A 21,500-nucleotide genomic window follows, 5' to 3' on the forward strand; every position below is an offset into this window, starting at 1 on the left:
AACCGCTCGATCTAATACTCGAACTTCGGGTTGTACACTGCTAAGCCGAAACTTCGAAAAATTATAACTTCCTCATAAGAAGTCAGATTTGGGCGTTCTTTTTATGGACGCTCTCAGGTTAACATATTCTATGACTTTCATTTAGATTACTAAGGCTAAAAGAAGCTCTATCATAAATTCACTATTTACATCTCCCGGTGCCGTGCCGGTTTTGCCGTAAAACTTCGACGGACCATAACTTCTTCGTTATAACTCGGATTTCGACGCTCTTTATATGTACGGAAACCTTGTAACATATACTAAAACTTGGTTGAGATTATTTATTCTTCATAATATTTTGTCGAAAATTCGTTTTCGACCCCTATTGCCTCTAAATTGACTAGCCCGGATCTACGGGCGTTACAATTATCTCCCCCTTAGGATGATTATGTCCCGGAATCATCAACGAAACAGGATTTTATAATGATTCTATACGTTATCTCTTCATCCTAGGTAATAACTGTAACTTCTACGTTGCATCGAACGAGTATCTAACTTTTGGATTCCTTGACTGTAGGCGGTGCTCGGTCTTGCACCTGCTCGTTGGACTTTCATTCATGACCTTCGTGTCACAACCTCATTCTTTATCATAGACTCCTTCTTCTTCTTAACAAACTTAGGATAAGTTAATTTGATTACTACAATTGACCGATGTGTCATATTCTAATGACCTATCATCGTATGTAGTAATGCTTAGACTCAGGTATCTTAGAGCCAAATTCCGGAATGGAATATGCCTTCCTTCATCGTCTAATGTGATATAATCACATTTTAACATGTAGCATTTCTAGCTACCAACTTCTTTAACAACGAGCGTGATAGTTCTATTGATCGCTTTGATTTCAATCGTTTGGTTTAAGTCGGACGCTACATCAAACTTGGTTCTCTGAACCACGTAACCTACTCATCGTAGTCGGACTCAATGTGATATGACCACTAGGGTCGGGATAACAACAATCTTCTTAGTCATTACCGAAACAATGGTAATGACATACTTGAATAAAACAAAATCAATTACTAGTTTCTTGGTAACCTTGTGACTTTCCCTGATCCAAGTGTGAGTCTTGTGCTTCCGGTAGTATAGGCCTCTACTACCTTTCACACCTACTCATACTCGTCCCAAGTATTGTCCCGTAGTTTTCCAAGTCACCATCCAAGAAAATCACATAGAAACTTAACACATAAAATATCAAAACGAAGGTTTTATATTATTCCTTGAAACGATTACATGGGTGTTCAAGTTCACCTTAGATTATGACTCTAATAGGCTATACCATATGACACTATCTACATGGCTTCTTCATAACTTGATCTCTATGTATCCATCCTCACTCCTGATTCCTTGCATCGTCAGCTGCTTTGTCTAGGATCATATGGAATGCTCTTGCCTTTGGTTTTGGCGGAATGTTTGGTCTTGCCGCCTCTTTCTTTTTCGGGCAATCCTTAGCAACATGCCCTTCTTCACGGCATTCATAACACACCCTTTTGTTGGCGGTGCACTCATTGGCGTAATGTCCGGTCTTCTCACACTTGTAGCAAGTCACTTCTTCGCTACATTTCCCAAAGTGATTCTTCTTGCACTTCTCGCACCATTTCACTTTGTTTCCTCCTCCGCTAAACTCCTTTGTACCAGACTTGATCTTCTTATTGGGCCTCGTAAACCCCTCAAACTTCCTCTTTTCGCTAACCTCAATCTTGTAGGCAGCTCTTCCCTTAATCATATCTTCCACAGACTTGGCAGCCCATATAGCTGCCTCCAGAGTAGGTGCCTGACGCACTGGCACCGCGTACTCCCATGGAAGTCCCTTTGCGTACTTGTCGATTTTCGTCAGCTCATCCAGAACAAGGCGCAAGGCGAACTCCATCTTCTCTGTGAAGTTGTTGGTATATTCATCAATCGACATGCTTTCCTTCTTCAAGGTTAGAAACTGATTCTCTAGCTCGAGCAGGTTTTGGGCTGAGCAGTACTTTCGTTTGAATTGCACCAGAAATTCTGCCCATGTCAGTTCCAGGGGCTCATTGGGGCTCAGAGTCTTCCCCAAGGTATTCCACCAACGTACAGCGCCTCCTCGAAACTGACGCACTGCAAATATGGTCTGTTGTTTTCCCTTGCAACCGCACGTCATGAAAGCTAATTCCATCTCCGAGATCCAATCCATGACCCCGATCGGATCCTCCTTTCCAGTGAAAGTCGATGGCTTGCAAGTCAGAAAATCCTTGTACTTTCATCCATTCCTCTCAACTTCGTCATCTTGGTTATTTTGTCAAACTATTGGTGGGTTGACTTGACCAACAGTCCCACTGTAGTTTCCTTCCTCAGTCTGCCCTTCGTTCAACTCGGGTTGTTCGATCTGAATGGTCGCTTCCTCTTGATTTTGCTGGAGCAAACGCCTGGTTTCCTCCATTTGACGATCCAACATCGCCTGGATCATCGCTTGTACTCCGGCCATCGTTATTGGCTCAGCAGCGGCTACCACAACCGGTATTTGCTCAATCACTGGGGGTTGGTTTCGGTTCCCATTTGCATTCACGTTTCTGCTACGGGTTCTTGCCATCTTGATCTATACACCGAATAAGGTGAATCTAGATCTTTACTTAGGATTGACGGTTAAATCATCCTTATCACTCTGAAATGTTTACATGCTAGTTCTAATATCGTAGTCGTACGTTTAGAATCCTAAACACATAAGGTTTCCAGATCCGGTCGGCAACAGACCATAGATCCGAACAATTAACAACATATCATGCACAAAGCATTTAGCACATAAAAGCATTTTAGGCACAATTCCTAAAATAATCTAGTGCTCACACCTCACAATCATCGCTTAGCATTCTAAGTTTAAGTCTAGAAATAAATCAATATTCCTAGTTCGCTTAAACTAATGCTCTGATACCAACTGTGACATCCCCAAAATCACGGCCAGAAAAGACCGGTTTTGTTTATACTTTATTTCAAAATCAGAGTAATCTTTTAATAAAAGAGTTGCGGAATTTGTCCCAAAACAATATTATGATAAAGATTTATCAAAAGCATTTCCGTAGAAATGTATTTCATTAAAAAGACTCGGGATGTCATGTTCGATACAGTACATACATATAAACAATACAACATAGGCCTTACTACAGTATTCCATATTTACAGGCCTAAAATCCATTAATCTCTCATCCCAAGACATCACATCTATGCTCATGCGCCACTACCTGTAATACAAGAAACTGAGTGGGTCAGGCTTGGGAGCCTGGTGAGCACATAGGGTTTTCAACCCACAATAAATAAGTTTATTAACTTTATTAAATTAAACAACCCGATTACCCGTTCCCGTTATCCTCACATCCTAAGCATCTACCATAAGGGACCTACCCTAAGGATTATCATCGGGACGGACACTACTGCTAAGGGGATTCCTCAGCAATAAATGTCCTTAAGGCAACCATGTGGGGGATGGAGTACATCTGGTGAGCACACAGTTCAAATAAACACACAGTTCGAATAAACACCTACAGGTTGCAAGCCTGCTAGTGTTCCACTGGACTGTCTAGAATAGTCCGTGGTCGTTATCTATACTCCGCTAGATGACAGGATCATCTTTAACATCTATAACGAGGCCTCTCATTATTTTATTTTGTCACAAAGCAACTATTACATCTACCCATGTTTTACCCAACACATTTTGTAGATATAAAATACATATACAGTTTAAATCATTGGAAACATGTATAAAACGTTCATCCAGCATAGATACCAAGTATTCAGATAATATGCACACATAGCAGGTAGGTAATTTATATAAAATACTTCATATCTATGTGTAAGCTAAAAGTAACTATGCACTCACATGAGAAGGTGGTGACTCGGTACTCGGACAGCGCTTCGTTTACTTTAAAATAATTTCCTTTGACGAAACCTAGTATTATCGCCACTAGATTTTAGTCTAATATAACCGTGACTAATTCTTAGTCGTATTATATTATTATTATTATTATTATTATTATTATTATATAAGCGTTTAAACAATACTTTCCAACCACTATGTACAGACAGTGGCCAGACATAAAACACCGGAGGGCAAGACCATTTTGGCGTATAGCACTTCTGAAATCCAACAACCCTATGCGGCCCTTTAAACCAGATTCCCCGTACCGCGAGTAGTTAAAAAGATATTATAACAACACTTATATAAGTCATAATAATAGCTCAAATATTTATTATAAATTTATAATAACAATACTAATTTTAAATATAAACTATATTTAAAATAGGGTAAGCATAACTTACTTTCAAGGGGATTTTAGCTAGGAGTCGAGCTCTGCAGGGGCAGAACTTCATCGCTGAATCTTTCTAAGAAAGATTCGTGCAGCGCTTCAGCGCTCACCTTACTATACTAAAACTACAGAAAGAGAAGTCGAATCACGAGGGACCGAAATGCTCGGGGGATAAGGAGAGAAAGACTCTTGAATCAAGAGAATGGTGCAAGAAATACGAGAGCCCAAGCCTCTTATTTATAGTAATTGAATTTACAAAAACTACCCTCCATAATTACTTAATGACTTTATAGTTATATAAACAACTAAACACCCCTTTATAATACTATTTTAAATAGATTTAACGATATTTGCACTAAACTAATGTCGAAAGAACTCAACATTAGTCTTATAATGACCGCATCGTCGATACTTTTCTAATGATATATACATATGTATATATATGTGTACGTATATATGATTTATACTTTATTTTAATACGTAAATATACTATTATAATTTGTAACTCGCTCATACGAACTCCGTTTTTGACGTTATTTATATCCACACGTAGGTGGAGACGTACTCTACAACTTTCGTTTAGACTCCGTCGGCTAATTTTGACTTTATTTTTAAAGTTATATTTTTAACAGGCCGGGACAGGATTGGTCCGTTAAAATCTCATAACTTCTTTATCCGATGTCCATTTTCGTCTGTCTTTTTATCGTTACGCTACTAATAACGAGATCTTCGATTCTCGTTTAGGTTGTGTCGGCTAAAAACCGCTTGATCTAATACTCGAACTTCGGGTTGTACACCGCTAAGCCGAAACATCGAAAAATCATAACTTCCTCATAAGAAGTCAGATTTGGGCGTTCTTTTTATGGACGCTCTCAGGTTAACATATTCTACGACTTTCATTTAGATTACTAAGGCTAAAAGAAGCTCTATCATAAATTCACTATTTACATCTCCCGGTGCCGTGTCGGTTTTGTCATAAAACTTCGACGGACCATAACTTCTTCGTTATAACTCGGATTTCGACGCTCTTTATATGTACGGAAACCTTGTAACATATAATAAAACTTGGTTGCGATTATTTATTCTTAATAATATTTTGTCAAAAATTCGTTTTCGACCCCTATTGCCTCTAAATTGACTAGACCGCATCTACGGGCGTTACATAAAGTCTCGAGCTTTCTTCCTTGCATGGCCTTTTAGGGCTCAAAATGCCATGTAAATGTTTAAAAGCTTGCATGGGGCTTCCATAGTCATAAATTTTACACCTTTAGGCCATGAAACCTCTCCTAGATCCCATATCTGAATTATAAGTCACTTGGGGCGTCCAAATCCAAAAGACCAAAGTTCTCGAACCAAACCCTCATAAAATGGAAGTAAATAGATCTAAGAGAAGAATGATCAAGTTAGAGACTTGATTACCAGAAATATAGAAAAATAAGTGTAGCTTCTGGATCTACTCCTTCTCTCTTGTGACCTGTATCTTCTTCTTCTTTCACAAGCTTCAGAAGTGCACAAAGATCACTCAAAATGGCTCACGCACTCAAGGAAAGCTCTAAGGTTTCGTAGATTAGGGTTTGGGACAAGGAGGCTGTAAATGAGGCCAATGGGTGGGAATCTCAACTCGTTGAGTAGCTACCTCAAACCCTGCGCATAATCTACCCTCTACTTGATGAGTTATGGCCACCAACTCGTCGAGTCCTTCTTTTAAAATAAATAAATAGTGAGTTAAATGCGTACCAGGAACCAGACATTATCATTCTCCCCCACTTGTCTTAGACTTCGTCCTCGAAGTCTGCTGTATCTGGAAAAAAAACTATGGGTAGTGCTCCCTCATCTCCTCCTCAGGCTCCCAAGTCCACTCCGAAGCCTTACGATGTTGCCACTACATCTTCAGTAGCTCAACAATCTTGTTCCTCACCTCCTTCGTCTTGTGATCCAGAATCACCAACGATCTCTCAATGTAATTCAGGCTGTCATCAACCTGAATGTCCTCTAAGGGCACAACTGTCGTGTCATCCACTAAGCACATCTGTATCTGGGAAAGATGGAAAGTGTTGTGGAGTTGGCCGAGCTCTGCTAGAAGATCCAATTGATACGCTACATTGCCCACCCGGGCTACGACTCTAAAAAGGCTGATAAACCTGGGGCCGAGGTGGCCCCACTTCCGGAACCGGATGACATCCTTCCAGGGTGACACCTTCAGGAGGACCATGTCCCCCTCCTAAAACTCCAAATTCGAACACCGCTTCTCGGTGTAGCTCTTTTCCGATTATGAGCAGTCTGAAGCCTACTCTGGACCTGTTGGTGGTCTTGAGTACTACTTCAGTACTCCCCATGACCCTCTGACCAACCTCACCCTAACAAATTGTGGTCCTACACTTCCTCCCATAAAGCATCTCGAAGGGAGGTCGGTCTACGCTGGCGTGGTAGCTGTTGTTATAAGAAAATTCCACTAACGGAAGACACGTATCCCAACTGCCACCAAAATCCAAAACACATGCACGAAGCATGTCCTTGAGAGTCTGAAGTTGAGACGAGTACCCATCTCGTCGTGGAACCACTTCCAAAATCTGGAAGTAAAACGGACATCTCGATCTGACACTACCGAGACAGGCACTCCATATCGTGCCACCACCTCTCGTACATAAATCTCGATCAAATTCGCAGTCGATATGTTCTCCAGGATCGGGATAAAGTGAGTGTTCTTGGTCAGCCGATCCACGATGATCCATATCTAATCAACCCCACGTGCGGTCTTGGGAAGCTTAGTGATGAAATCCATAGTAATGTCCTCCTACTTCCACACTGGGATATCTAACAGTTGCATCTTGCCATGAGGCCTCTGGTGTGTTCTGTCTTGACCTTCCTATAGGTCAAGCATCTCTCTACATATCAGGATACATCCCGCTTCATGCAGGGCCACCAATAATCAGGATGAAGATCTCTATACATCTTCGTCACCCTGGTATGGATAGAAAACATGGACTTATGGGCCTCATCCATCAATATTTTTCGTACTCCACCCCAATAAGGTACCTAGACTCTCCCATGCATGGTCAACAATCCATGGCTTTCGTAATCAAAGGAGGTCACTTAGCTTATGATCCGCTCGCACTTACGTTGCTCCTTCTTCAGACCCTCAACCTGCGCCTCTCATATCTACTCCATCAATGGAGTAATCACTGTCATTCTCAAACAGATATCACGGATCGGGGACGCTACCGCCTTGTGGCTCACGGCATCAGTCACTATGTTGGCCTTGCCTGGGTGGTAAAGGATCTCACAATCTTAGTCCTTCACCACATCTAACCACCGACGCTGCCTCATCTTAAAATTCGGTTGATCCATGAGGTGCCTCAGACTCTTGTGGTCCGTGTAAATGGTACAACAAACCCCATAGAGGTAATGCTTCCAAATCTTGAGGTCGAACACCACCACCCCTAGCTCTAAATCATGCGTCGAATAAGTAGCTTCATGAGGCTTCAGCTAACTCGAAGCATAAGCTATCACAAGATCCCGTTGCATCAAAAATGCCCCCAGCTCTAAAATGCTCCCATGCCTCGAAGTCGTCTACACCCTCTGGTAGATTGAGAATCAGTGCCTCGTACGACCGCTGCCTGAGCATCTCGAAGGCTTCCTGCTGCTCAGGTCCCCAGTGAAAAACCACCAACTTCTTGGTCAGACGGGTCAAAGGAACTGCGATCTTGGAGAAGTCCTGAATAAATCTCCAATAATATCCTGCTAGACCCAGGGAACTCCGAATCTCAGTTGGAGACCTCGGAATCTCCCACTGCATCACGGCCTCTATCTTCGCCGGATCAACTAGAATACCCTTCTGGTTGACAAGATGCCCAAGAAACTGTACCTCGCGCAACCAGAACTCACACTTGGAGAACTTCGCAAAAAGTCTCTCCCTCCTTAGTGTCTTCAGCACCTCCGTCAGGTGCTCCTCATGTTGCTACTGAGTCTTGGAGTAAACCAAGATGTCATCAATGAAATACTATTACAGACCGATCCATCATCGATCTGCACACTCGGTTCATGACGTCCATGAACGCGGCTGGAGCATTGGTGAGCCCAAACGAAATCACCACAAACTCATAATGACCATAGCGGGTCCTAAAAGTTGTCTTTTGCACATCATCGTCCCTGACTCGCATTTGGTGATACCCTGACCGTAGATCAATCTTGGAGAACCAAGATGCTCCCTGAATTTGGTCAAATAAATCATTTATCCTCGGATGTAGGTAATGATTCTTCAAAATTACCTTGTTCAGCTCCCGGTAGTCTATACACATGCAATGTGACTCGTCCTTCTTCTTCACAAACAGGAACGGGGCTCCCCATGGCGAACTACTCGGCCTGATAAAACCCTTATCTAGAAGCTCTTGCAGCTGCGTAGACAACTCCTGCATCTTGAGAGGAACCAACTGATATGGTGCCTTGGCTATCGAAGCCGCACCAGGGACTAGGTCAATCCTAAACTCAATCTGTCTCTCCGAAGGTATCCCAGGTAAATCCTTCGGGAATACGTCCGGGTACTCTCACACTACCGATACATCATCAACTATTTCCTTACCCTTATCCCAGGTATCCATCACATAGGCGATGTATCCTGCACAACCCTTCTAAAGGTGGAGCATCGCCCTCGCTGCTGAATAGAAAATCGGTCCGCGATGTGGCCTCTCGCCCTAGATCAGTAGTCCTTCCCCACTAGGAATGCGAACCCTCACTAGCTGCTGCTCGTAGTCAATCACTGCCACATTGGATCTAAACCAATCCATACCGACTATAACATTATTCCCATGCAGGGGAATAGGAACCAGATCTACTGAAAAATGTTGGTCGAATAAATGCAATGTACATCCTCTGTGAACCCTCGTAACTCTAAAAGTCCAGTCATTTGCTATCTCCGCATTCAGTGGGCAATCCAGCTCCCCTGGAGCTCCTATAAATCGCTTGTTGAGCGCGAGCGACAAAAAAGATCGGGTGGCAGCCGAATCAAACAATACCAAAGCTGATATATCGTTCACTAAGAACAATCCTACAACAAAACATATAAACATAAGTAACAATCAATACTAATAAAGAGATAAGAGAAAGATACATACCCATCACCACGTCAGGAGTTGCTCGTGTCTCCTCTGCAGTAAGCTAAAAAGCCTTACTCCATGTCATTGGCGCCTCATCCCGGCCTTGGCGGCCATTTGTAATCCTCAATGTGGTAGGAAAAGGTGTTTCCACCTTCCCTACTGCTACTAAACTCAGGCACTGGGACCACTTATGTCCCCTCTGATTGCACTGAAAGCAAATTAGATTTGATGTTGTCGTGGTAGATGTAGTGGATGTGCAATCTCGGCTCACATAACCAGTCCGACCGCACTTGTAGCAGCCCAAACTCCCCGCCTTGCATGTTCCCTCGTGCATCCTTCCACATTTGTCACAACGATCGTGGCTTTGCTAACTCCGCTATCTATGATCTGATACCTTGGGCTTCTTGCCCGAACTCCCTGACTGGCCCCCTCGGGTTTCCTCTTCCTCTCCATCTTTAAATCCAACTCTCTCTCTCTCTCTCTCTCTCTCTCTCTCTCGCTCTATAAATCATGTCCTCCAGCATCTTGCAACTGGAGCGACACACAAACTAGCAGATATCACTCTGCGACATCTCATGATATCGGCCCTTTTTTATCTTCTCGTACGCCACATACTGCAGAACAAGAAGGGCCTTCTCCTTAAACTTGGTGGTGATCTCAACCACTATCTTTGTCGTCTTCTCAAGATCCTGAAACTCTCTAGCAAGTTGTTGCACCTCTATCACGGGTGTAAAGTCGGCCCTGAACCTGGCCGTAAAGTCACTCCAAGTCATAGCATCAAGAGCTGCATCATTACCCATGGCATGTCTGACCTCCTCCCACCAGTCACGTGCCCTGTCCTTCAGGAGACAGGACGCAAGTCAAACCTTGTCCATCGGGACATCTGCTAGTGAAAAATGTGTTAGCGACATCTGCCAACCATCTGGTGCTCGCAATGGGATCCCAATCACCATGGTATTCGGGAGCTCCACAAGCTCTGAACTCCCTGAAAGTCAGTGTGCACGACCCCATCATGGCCGCCACCTCAGTTCGGAAAACACTCAACCTCTCATCCAAAAGCTCTAGAGTACCCTCCTTGATTGTGCCAAAGATCACAGGAGTCTGATCCAGGATACTATGCGTGATCTCAGAGGAGATGAACTCCCTAGTCTGGTCGTCTATTTTCCTGACTCCTGAGCCTGAGCTTGATCCCTCACCGACGCCTGAACTGCCGACTGGTCTGGTGCGTAAAACCACCATTCTGAAAAACACATCATAATAAATATCAGAATACTAATCATATCTTGAGGGATCATACATATGTAATACGAGCCTATACTACCTTCCACATCTATCCATACTTTCCTCATGAACTACATTGACTTCACCAAGTCCCTTCTACTACTATTGCTTCACACGCTACTCTCATCCTAGGCTTGCCTTAGGGTAATCACCATCCTACTCTCTGCCATCAGTTGCATAAGAAGTCCTTGCCATCATCCCCTAACTAGCTCGCGAATACTATTACATATCACTAAGACTAGATAATTCTTCGAATGAGAGGTCCTGCCCTACAACGGTTAGACTCAAACGAGAGCTGCGAAATAAGGCTAAACCTAACCTTCAGAAATTATTTAGTCCTCGCAATATGTAACTTAACATATTCGTTTACTATTTAGTAAAAGATAACTAGAACTCCTAAAAGCACAAAGCAGGCAGCATTCGAGCATTGAGTACACATAATCAAGCATATTCTAATAAGGTCATCATACTGACTAATCTGTTACTAGCATGCAGTTCATAAAGTTGATACACATATAACATGCACATAAGGCATCCTTCCTAGATCCTTAGTCCTAGTCTAGCATGCAGTTCTCATAAAGTTGATAAAGATAAACATATCATAACATAAACTTGTATGGGTAATTTGGGAGTACTTACTTGAGCTCAGTTGACTGCATACACGACACCATTTTCTCTTTTCCAAAATCCTTTTCTTTTTTCTTTTTCTAAAATTATTTTCTTTTCTCAAATATCCCTTTATAAAAATGGTTTTTCTTTTGAAAAGTTATATAACAATTACTTAGTTTGAGTTCAAACAAACACGAGAGTGTGTCCAAATCCCTCAAATCAAGGCTCTGATACCAACTTGAAATGTCACAAAAATACGGTCCAAAATTTTCGTTTTTAAATCATTAACTAAACCATAAATATTACCATCATAAAAAGTTATAAATCATGTATCTCAAAAATATCATAGTCAACATAACAAAATCACATGTCAAATATCATAGTAAATATCCCAGGCTAGAAACAGTGGTGTGTGCCATGCGATCATCCCGAGCCCTTCCCTTTGCTAATAGAAGTACCTGAAATCAAAACTGAAAATTGTAAACACGAAGCTTAGTGAGCTCCCCCAAACTACCACATACCATACACATAACAAATAACACAAATTATGGGACTCTACCTAGCTGCATCAGGACGAACACGGCATTGTCTTACCCGGCATGGGACTCCTGCCCGGCATCGGGCTCACCCCAGCATCAGACCACTTCTGGCATCGGGCCTCGCCCAACATCGAGCTTACCCCGACATTGGGCTTACCCTGACATACACACAGCATATCATATATCATAAACACATAGCATGAGCATATAACATTAGCATATAACACTCAACGGGCTTGACCCGACATCGGACCAAAGCCTGAAACACATAACATATAAGCTAACCTACATCGGGCTTGCCCCGGCATCGGACTGAAGCCCATAACACATAACACATAGCATGCATGAATCACAAAGACATCAAACATACATAAACACTTCTCGGGACCGCCCAGCAATCGCACCGAAGTCCGGAACACATACTCTACATCGGGCCAAATTCCGGCAAACGCTAACATACATAAACGAGTCGGCATTGGTGCCTTCGTGTGGTTCCTACTGAAGGAAGAATCACCTCTCAAACTGGATGTTAAACTCGTGCGTGAGGGATCTTTGATGGCTGCTCTCACGACTCCCCGGCTACACTATACAATAATACTTAGTCAAAATCTGAAAATCCTTCTAAGAGTAAAATGACCATTTTACCCCTGGTTAAAGTCAACATTTTGGGTTGACCAACTCACAGAGCTCTTTAACTCAGAAATAGTGAGATCTCAAATCAACTTGTCGAGTCGCTCCTTCGACTCGTCGAGTCCTATCGAACTGCTCATAGTCGCGACTGGGCGAATCAACTCATCGAGTTCTACTCTAAACTGAAACGGGACAATACGATCCGACTCGTCGAGTTCCCTCATGGACTCGACGAGTCCCTCTATCTGATTTGGCTTAAGACCCTATTTTCTAGATCCAAGGTCCATATTTCGTTTGTCCACTGGAATGATCTTTCTAAGGGTAAAGTTTCCAACTTTACCCGTTGGTAACTCTTCTTGAAGGGTTTAGATAAAACCCTAATTTCTTTAGGACATAGATCTTGTCCAAAAAGCATTAGTATCCCAAACCAAAGCATGAAAGCCTAGATCTATGGCCTAGATACCAGTTAACCACGTAAAGTCTCGAGCTTGCTTCCATGCATGGCCTTTAGGGCTAAAAAGGCCATATAAATGCTTAAAAGTTTGCATGGGGCTTCCATGGTCATAAAGTTTAAACCTTTATGCCATGGAACCCCTCCTAGATCCCAGATCTAAAATATAAGTCACTTGGGACGTCCAAATCCCAACGACCAAAGTTCTTGAACCAAAACCCTCATAAAATTGAAGCAAATAGATCTAAGAGAAGAATGATCAAGTTAGAGACTTCATTACCAGAAAATGTAGAAAAAGGAGTGTAGCTTATGGATCTACTCCTCTCTTGAGCCCTCTATCTTCTTCTTCTTTCACAAGCTTTAAAAGTGCACAAATATCATTTAAAATGGCTCACACACTCAAGGAAAGCTCTAGGGTTTCGTGGATTAAGGTTTGGGACAAGGAGGTTGTAAATGAGGCTAAGGGGTGGGGATTAAGATGCTTAAATAGGGTGCAAAACCCCGAACTTAGGGTTTCACCCTAGCTGAGCTACTCGTCGAGTCGAGGATCTCAACTCGCTGAGTAGCTAACCCAAACCTCGCGCATACTCTGCTCTCTACTCTATGAGTTAGGGTCACCAACTCGTCGAGTCCTTCTTTCAAAATAAATAAATAATGAGTTAAATGCATACCATGAACCAGACATTACAATAACACATTACAATAACAGGTCTATCGCACTAGTACGTCGAAGGGTTAGAGCGGTAGATGTAACATATGTGGTTGAGGTTGAATCTCAAGATCTCTATTTTATTTTTTAATCTCAACAGAACCTAACCAATGTGACTCCTAGTTCAAGGTTGTATGTCTTTTTTCAGTCGACTTAAATCCAACCCATTTGGACCCCTTATGGGTTCTAACCAAGGAGCATGCAAATCCCAAAAACGCATAGTTTCTAATAACTCCTCCAGTTGGGGAACGCATTAAATATTTACCTAAACAGGTAGGACCTTGAGCAGATCCAATGTTAGCTCCAAGTCGTTTGTCTCTAACTAGAAAAGTAAATGCTTAAGCTTTAAAAGCTTTTGCTCCAGTGGGTCTGTAAAACTCACTACGATAAACTATATTATTGAACCAAACAAAACATGCAATAAAACTAAAGACAAATATAGTCAATAAACTATAAGATAAATAAGCTTATTTAGACCATATAAGTGCTCATCAAGCCCATACAAAGCCTCTTTAGACCATATAAGTGTTCATCAAGCCCATACAAAGCCTCTATACATAGCCTCTCATTATATCTTCCAAATTGTCTGCATTAGCAATGGATCCTTCTCCCCTAAAGGACGATTTTAGTAAATAACCAAATATGATACTTTTGGCTAGGCGTCGAGTTGGTGCTTTTTCTTACATCTCCTCACGAAGCCCAAGTATCATATACTCCCCCAGAATAAAGAGCCTTGAATATTAGAAGAAAAACACCTATACCCAACAAGATTAAGTGAATACCTAAAATTATGGTCATTTTATTCTATCTTTCCATACATAACCTAAGAACGGAAAAGACTCTTCAAGCATCTCAACCCTAAAATTAAACGATAATTACCCCCAAAGCCCAATACTCACAGGAAATTAAATAAAGTATTCCATATACAAATTATGTAAAAGTATAACTTTTTATTTAAAATAAAATCTAACAAACTTATGTTGTCAGACAAAACCTTTTCTTTTTTCCAACCTTTTCTTAAACCCTAAACAAGCCTAATAAACATAATTGGCATCTCCACAAGACATAACATGTTTTTCAGCAATTCAAAACTATTCAAAAAGTCAAAGCAGCATTTTCAAGAGTTTTATCAGGCATTCAACACTTGATTTTGGAAGCCTCAAAATCCTTGTATCAATCAATAACAATTTCAAGAAACAATGGATCAAACAAAACCAATATTTCAAATCAGCCAAGAACTAATATAGTTAATAATGGCTCAAAAGTTTTATCAGTCATTCAACACTTGTTTATAGATGAAAATGTCAGCACAAAAATGAAATCTGACTCACTGAAACATAACCCCAAAAGATATAATAAAAGTACTAATCATCATAATTCATAAAAACAAACTTCAGTAAACAGAATAATCATCACCACTCTCAGTCAAAGCCCCTCTTACCCAGGCCCATCACACCGAATCTCCATTGTCACTTAAATCAACAGCTTCTCAATTGCATCCTGCAACTCCCACAAACAAAAAGGTCATAAATAACACAGAACATAACAACTTGTACTTCTCTTGTTTGTACAAAAAAGACATAAATGCCCTCATCATTACCTTCAGTTGCTGTATTTGGGATCTCAATTGACTTCCTTCATTAGAAGTCACTGAACATGCAATAACAGCTCTGGTAACTCCACATGCTCGCCCAAGTGCTTCCTTTGAGGGGACAAAAACATAGGGTACATTCTGCCAAAACCATCCAAGATCAATCATTCATATCAATTTCCCAAAAAAAGATAGTTCATCTATTGATTCATGAGTGTAAAAAAGGACAAGTTATCTGACTAAATTTACCTTATCTTCAGCCAGAAGTGGAAGATGAAGAAGAATTTCAAGAGGCTCGGCATCAGCTGCCATCACTACAAACTCGGATATACCTCTGTTCAGGGTCTTTGTAGCTGTAATTCAGAGGGATCGTTAAAATTAATCAACTTCACAACAAATTATCAAGTTCGCAAACAATAATATTAATTGAATGGGTGGATTGTTAAAATCTATATCGTGAAAGCAAACACTAAGGGTAGACTGTTCGGAAGTCAATTCGATTTAGGATAAATAATGTTACAATCTCTGGTGTTCATAAACATTAGATTTGACTACGTAATCGGGAGAAGTAGGGTTTGTGGGAATAAAAATCGTACCTTCGTTGGCACCTTTCTTGAGTTGTTTGTAATTGGCAGCTTGTTGGACGAGATCCAGTATCGTTATTGTAAGCTGAGCATCAGCCAATGGATACGCTTTTGGATTGACGGCTTCTCCTGTCTGCAAAAGAAATTGAAACGAAAATCGAATAAATTAGGGTGAATTGGAGACATGTGTGTTTGTTATTGAACACAAAGCACAAAGTGGAACACAAATTCAAAAGTGGAAGACGATAGAGAAAGAGAGAGCACCATTTTTTTCGGCGGATAGGCTGAAAGAGAGAGAGGTGCTAGGGTTTTGCGGAGAAATAAGAGGTAGCTAGGGTTTTACCGAGTAATGAAAAGGGGCTAGGGTTGTAGAAGAAATGAGACGATGTATGAAAGGCTACAGAAAGGCTTTTTGACCATGTAACGACGTCGCATCCGTTAAGTAGTTCAAATATTCTTTTTCTATTTTGTTTACCTTTTTTTTGTTATCATGGTTTTGAACCATTTAACCAACTTTAGTAAGGTCGACTCTACATTAGGATTCTCCGTGTGGTACGCGGTTTGGAACTGCGGTCATGCCACGTGGAACAGGAACGCCGCCCCCAGGGTGCGGTTTGGGGCGATCAAGACCGTACTACGGTCCTTGAAGACCGCGTTCTATGATTGGCTATTCCTTTCTTGACTGTTCAAAGATTCGTTCCATTTACTTTTTTATTTTTATTTATTTATTTTATTTTTTTTAACCTTTTACTCCATCTATATATACATATGTTATCATTTTTACATTTACACAACCTTTAAACACATATAAATAGAATCATTTTATCCAATTTTCTTTGAAAAAATGTCTTCTTCCAAAAGACCTAGCAAAGAAAAAACACCAGTCAGAAACACCAACACCCCAATACCTTCATTTGATCAACCGATTTTCTCACCTCTGTATTACCACTATGACGGTGTGTTTCCTTCTTTTCCACAACGACCAGGGCAACCACATCCACAAACACCACCACTACCACAACCCGACCCGAATTTTAATCCATTTGTTTTTTTGTCCCAACCCGAGTTTGTGCAACAAACACAAACACAACCAGAAACGGTCGTTTCTGATCCTGAACCAGAATTCGTTACAGAAACTCAGCCCACTCGAGCAACGAATAAAAGAAAAGAGAAGGCGAAGGCTAGATGTTGGGAACCTTTGGAAGCGTTGGTGTTGGCACAATCTTGGATCGATATTTCAGAAGACGCGACGGTTGGAAAAGACCAAAAGCATGACCGCTTTTGGATTCACGTTTTACACAGGTTCCATAAAGGAATGAGCGGTGGAGAATACCGTTCAAAACATCAAGTGTACTCCAAATGGGGGAAGATGAACAAGGAAGTCATGTTGTTTAATGACTTGTGGAACAACATGAAACGTCAATGGAAAAGTAGAGAAAGTGATGAAGTCATTTTGAAGAAAGCCTTGAAAGTGTATCAAAAAGAAAATTTGAAGGCTTTCAAGTTTCTTGAAGTTTGAAATTTTTTGAAAGATAACAGAAAATGGCTGAGTAGCAAAACATTTGACCAACATATCAATAGTGGGTCAAAACGCAGCAGAACATCTAAGTCCGACCACACTACATCAGATGCTCGTGTTCAGTTTGATCTGAACGAAGATGAACCTGTTCCAGTTTCACCACCTTCCCGGCCATTGGGAAGAGACAAATCAAAAAGCAAAGGCAAAGGCAAAGCGTCGGATTCAGATGATTTGAAAGAAATGGGAACCGACGTGAAGGATATAAAAGAGAGAACGGACAAGATTTTGAAAATTGCTTCTGAAAGAGAGCTTCGGAAACAAAGGGAGAGCGACATGCGAATACTAGCAATGGACACGTCGAATATGACCGGGGCCGAGCTTGAAGTGGTTTTGGCGATGAAGGAGGAAGTGAAAAACCGTTACATGAATCATGGCTAATTTCTAGTTTTTTTTTTCAAGTTTTTAACGGTTTCTTGTGTGTTTTTTTTTAAGTTGTTGGTTTTTTGTTTCTACTTTGTTTTTCTAAATTTTTAGGTTTTTTTTTTAAATTAGGTAATGTATGGTATTTGTATTTTTAATTAATGAACTATTATGTTTTTAAAATTATGTTTTTTTTATTAAAAAATAAGTTTTATTAAATTAAAATAGTTAACAAAAAAAACAAAAAAAAAAAGAAAATAAAATAAAACTAAAATTGTGGCACCACACCCTTGGTGTGGCAAAAAACCACACTTAAGTGGTAAAATGTGACGTAGCGCTTACGTGGCGAGGGAGGGAGTGCGGTTTCGGTGGCACCACTCCCTCCAGCCTTAGAGATACACATTCAGACCGGTTTCGACCTAATTCTGAACCCGCCTAAAATCAAGTTCCGCAAAGACCGATACTTGTAAGATCGATTCGATTAGCAATTCAATAACTTGAGTATATATCCCTTTCGCAATCGGATTTATTAGATCATATGACCAATTCAAATCATTCAAATGATTCTTGTTAGCCAAAAACCAAGGTGTTGTTTGTTTTTTTTTGTAAAAAACATTCTCAGATCTTTTATTGATGTACGGTACAGCACACGCGCAACACTTTTCATCTCGTTCTGTTTGTTTTTTAAAAGTTTTCGAAGTAAAAAACATTTATGTATGTTATGTTTAGGGCAAATACTTGTATTGTCTCTTCCAACATCTTCTTCTTTTTTTTATTGCTAAAATTTTGATGAATCTTGATTATATGTTGCTAAAATCTTGATAAATTCTTGTTTCATCTTCTTTTTTTCGTTTTCTTTTTTTTTAATTTTATTCTTATTGAATTATTATTTTTTTTAAGAAAAATTTTGCGTCGCTATAACAATTTAATGCAGCAAAACATCATCATTTTTTGCTCGAATATCATTGTTTTTTGTTGAAATATCATAAAATCATGTTGAAATGTCATACATTATTAAATTTTCGGAATTAAAACTATTTTCAGTATATAACATTGGTTTAGTTTAATTTTTTAATATTTGCAACAGTATGTAGATGTTACAAAATAAACATATTTATTATTAATGTCTGTAGCCGTTTAGTTCACCTTTTCTGCTACAGAAGGTTGCAGAAGTTGTCTGCAGATTTCATGAACTTTTGCTTCAAAAACAAACAACACCAAGTTTTTTTAATTTGTTTTCTTTTATATTAACAGTCGTATAGTCATGGAAACCGTCTTTCGCATTTTGGTTATTTTGCCCATGCTTTTATTTATAAATATGAGTGGTTCACTTGGTTCAACACAAAACCTATTAGAAAATTAAATTCTTGATAAATCGCATGTTATCGACTTTTTGTAAGATAGAAAAAATGATATTGCAAGATAGAAGAATTTCGCTTAGGTATTCGAGCGTCAAAGGGCAATGGCCACGTAGTTCCTTAATATCGAAAATAGATGAGAGGTATTTGGAGAAATTTTGAGCGCTTGAATAAATAAATGTGTTTTTGTATGCTTTGTGTGCAATTGTATCAATTATCAAGGGCACGCATAAATAACTTATTGGACATTGTATAAACGATTTAACTAAATAGCGGTATAAATAGTTTTTTTGTTATCATTATTGAGCATGCATCTAAAATTGTCATTCTTGTTAAAAGAAAAAAATTGATTTTTCTCCCTCCCTCCTCTTAATACTTTAAATAGTCATTAAACTCATTCATACGAAAATTTTCATATTACCATTAATATCATTTTCTATTTGTATTATGTTTCAGTTAAGCAAGTTTGTAAGATATTTTTAAATTTTTGCTCATAACTATTAGTTTATGCAAACACGAGAATTGTATGTTTTCCATGCCTAGATCGCATGGGTCATAGAAATTAACTGGCTTGTGAAAAAAATCACACTCCATAGGTAATGATTAAATGTGCATTTGGTTGCTTCCATACAATTGTGGTTTGAGGATCCATGATATGTTTGGATTGTTTAATCTTAGTAAACCTAATTAGCAAGTTTGATGTTAATTAGTGTTGATTAATTAGCTTAGGTATTTTCATGCGGATGTTATATAATCTTCCTTAGAAGAGTGTGATAGAAGGTTGCATACACACTTGAGGTGAGAACATTACCCTATAAGTACTAGTCCCCTACATGAAAATGCATTTTAATACGTGCAAATGTATGGGAGGAGTTGAAGTAGGTATGTTTTTTTATATGTTGAAGATGCAAATGTATGGGAGGAGTTGAAGAGTGTGATAGAAGGTTCCATATGTTTGAAATATTATATGTATACATTAATTGGAATATTATATGCATAATTTGTTGCATTCATTATTCATTACGTGCAAATGTATGGGAGGAGTTGAAGTAGGTATGTTTTTTTAAATAAATGTTGAATGCTTTTAATACGTTTTAAGAAAGATATAGTTTTAAATGGAGAAGTCTCTTAAGTATTTTCAAAAAAATTAGGACTTTTTGAGTTTTCAAATCATGATCATGTATATGTATGCATTGGGTAAGACTTTAGACTAGTATATTTCAAACATTCTTGAAAATCGGATATCCAAATTGCAATCTTAGAAAGCTCGTGAGTGTTAATTTTATTCTAGGTCGTCTTCACGAGTGAGGTCTCTAAACATGTTTAGTGTTTTGTGTCATCTTATTTATATTCTTTGAGTTACCATATGTCTCTTAGCGTACACCTTAGTCTCCATTGTGAAACGTGGTATATTAACTTGCACACTAGATATGACTTAGGGTTGTAGGCATTTGTTCTATTTCATGCATTACATTATTTATCACTGTTGATATTAGTTTTATGAATTTATAATGCTTATAGAAATGTAGTTTAATTATTGCAATGTATTTTCCCCAAAACTTGGTTTGAAGAGTTTTATGAGTTTTTGATAAAAAAAAAAAGGGGGATTATGATATTTTAAAGGAAACATGTTTATAATGATTTTACTTATTTAACCTAAGTATTACTCACTAAGTCACCTCTGTCTAACACGTAATTTTAACAAGTGATAAGGTTAGTACTAGTCATTTTGTGACAAGTGACATCTTGGATATCGAGGAGCTTCAAGGATGTTTAGAAAACCTTATGTCATGTTTGACATAGTTAGACTTGTTCAACTAAACTTGTCTCTTGTACCGATTGTTATGTCTTCGTGTAATATTTTTTAGCAACATACTTTCTCTTGTGAAAAAAAAAAGTTTTAAGATGATACTTTTCCATAATTTCTACTTTAATGATTTTCAAATCTATTTGAAATGAAGTTTTAAAGACTTTATCAAACTGCTCATATGATGGATTGTTTCAATTGTACATACTTTCTAAACATAGTCTAATGTTAAACATTAGGTTGATATTTACGTTATTTATATCTAAAATCTCGACAAATCATCATACCACTTTTTGTAGATGATACAAAAAAGTTACAACTTTGTCTCGTTTACCTCATTTCTCATACAATTACATATTTATCTGTCATGTCATTTCCTACATAACAAAATAAGGTCAAACAAAAGAAAAAGAAATCATTTATATGTGCATATAACCAAGTTGGTATCTTCAAAGTACCATTCCAACAAAACAAAATTAAATTATGATACTGATTATTCCCAAAGGTATCAACCATTTCTTCTTAAAATGTCGGAAAATGCTCATTTATAAACATATCGCTTAACTATGTTCTTTCATCATGTATAATCTCCCCTATTTCCTCAATG

General features: G+C 39.2%; 1 protein-coding gene across 1 annotated transcript; it reads right to left on the reverse strand.

Moving 5' to 3' along the window:
- Positions 1-14,832: 14,832 nt before the first annotated feature.
- On the reverse strand, positions 14,833-16,192 carry LOC145012131 (uncharacterized). The gene is made up of 5 exons (XM_078970910.1): positions 16,054-16,192; positions 15,802-15,922; positions 15,455-15,558; positions 15,215-15,346; positions 14,833-15,114 (listed from the first exon to the last, which is right to left on the reverse strand). Exons 1-5 carry the CDS (start codon positions 16,054-16,056, stop codon positions 15,088-15,090), a joined length of 387 nt encoding a protein of 128 aa, XP_078827036.1. The 5' UTR covers positions 16,057-16,192; the 3' UTR covers positions 14,833-15,087.
- Between the last annotated feature and the right edge of the window lie 5,308 nt (positions 16,193-21,500).

Source organism: Lactuca saligna, chromosome 8 (assembly GCF_052625555.1).
Source record: "Lactuca saligna cultivar CGN05327 chromosome 8, ASM5262555v1, whole genome shotgun sequence".
Lineage (NCBI taxonomy): Eukaryota > Viridiplantae > Streptophyta > Magnoliopsida > Asterales > Asteraceae > Lactuca > Lactuca saligna.

Coding starts and splice junctions, on each gene's coding strand:
- LOC145012131 (XM_078970910.1), bottom strand. Junction 15,559..15,801: donor CAAGAAAGGTGCCAACGAAG/GTACGATTTTTA, acceptor TCTGAATTACAG/CTACAAAGACCCTGAACAGA. Junction 15,347..15,454: donor CACTTCTGGCTGAAGATAAG/GTAAATTTAGTC, acceptor TGGTTTTGGCAG/AATGTACCCTATGTTTTTGT.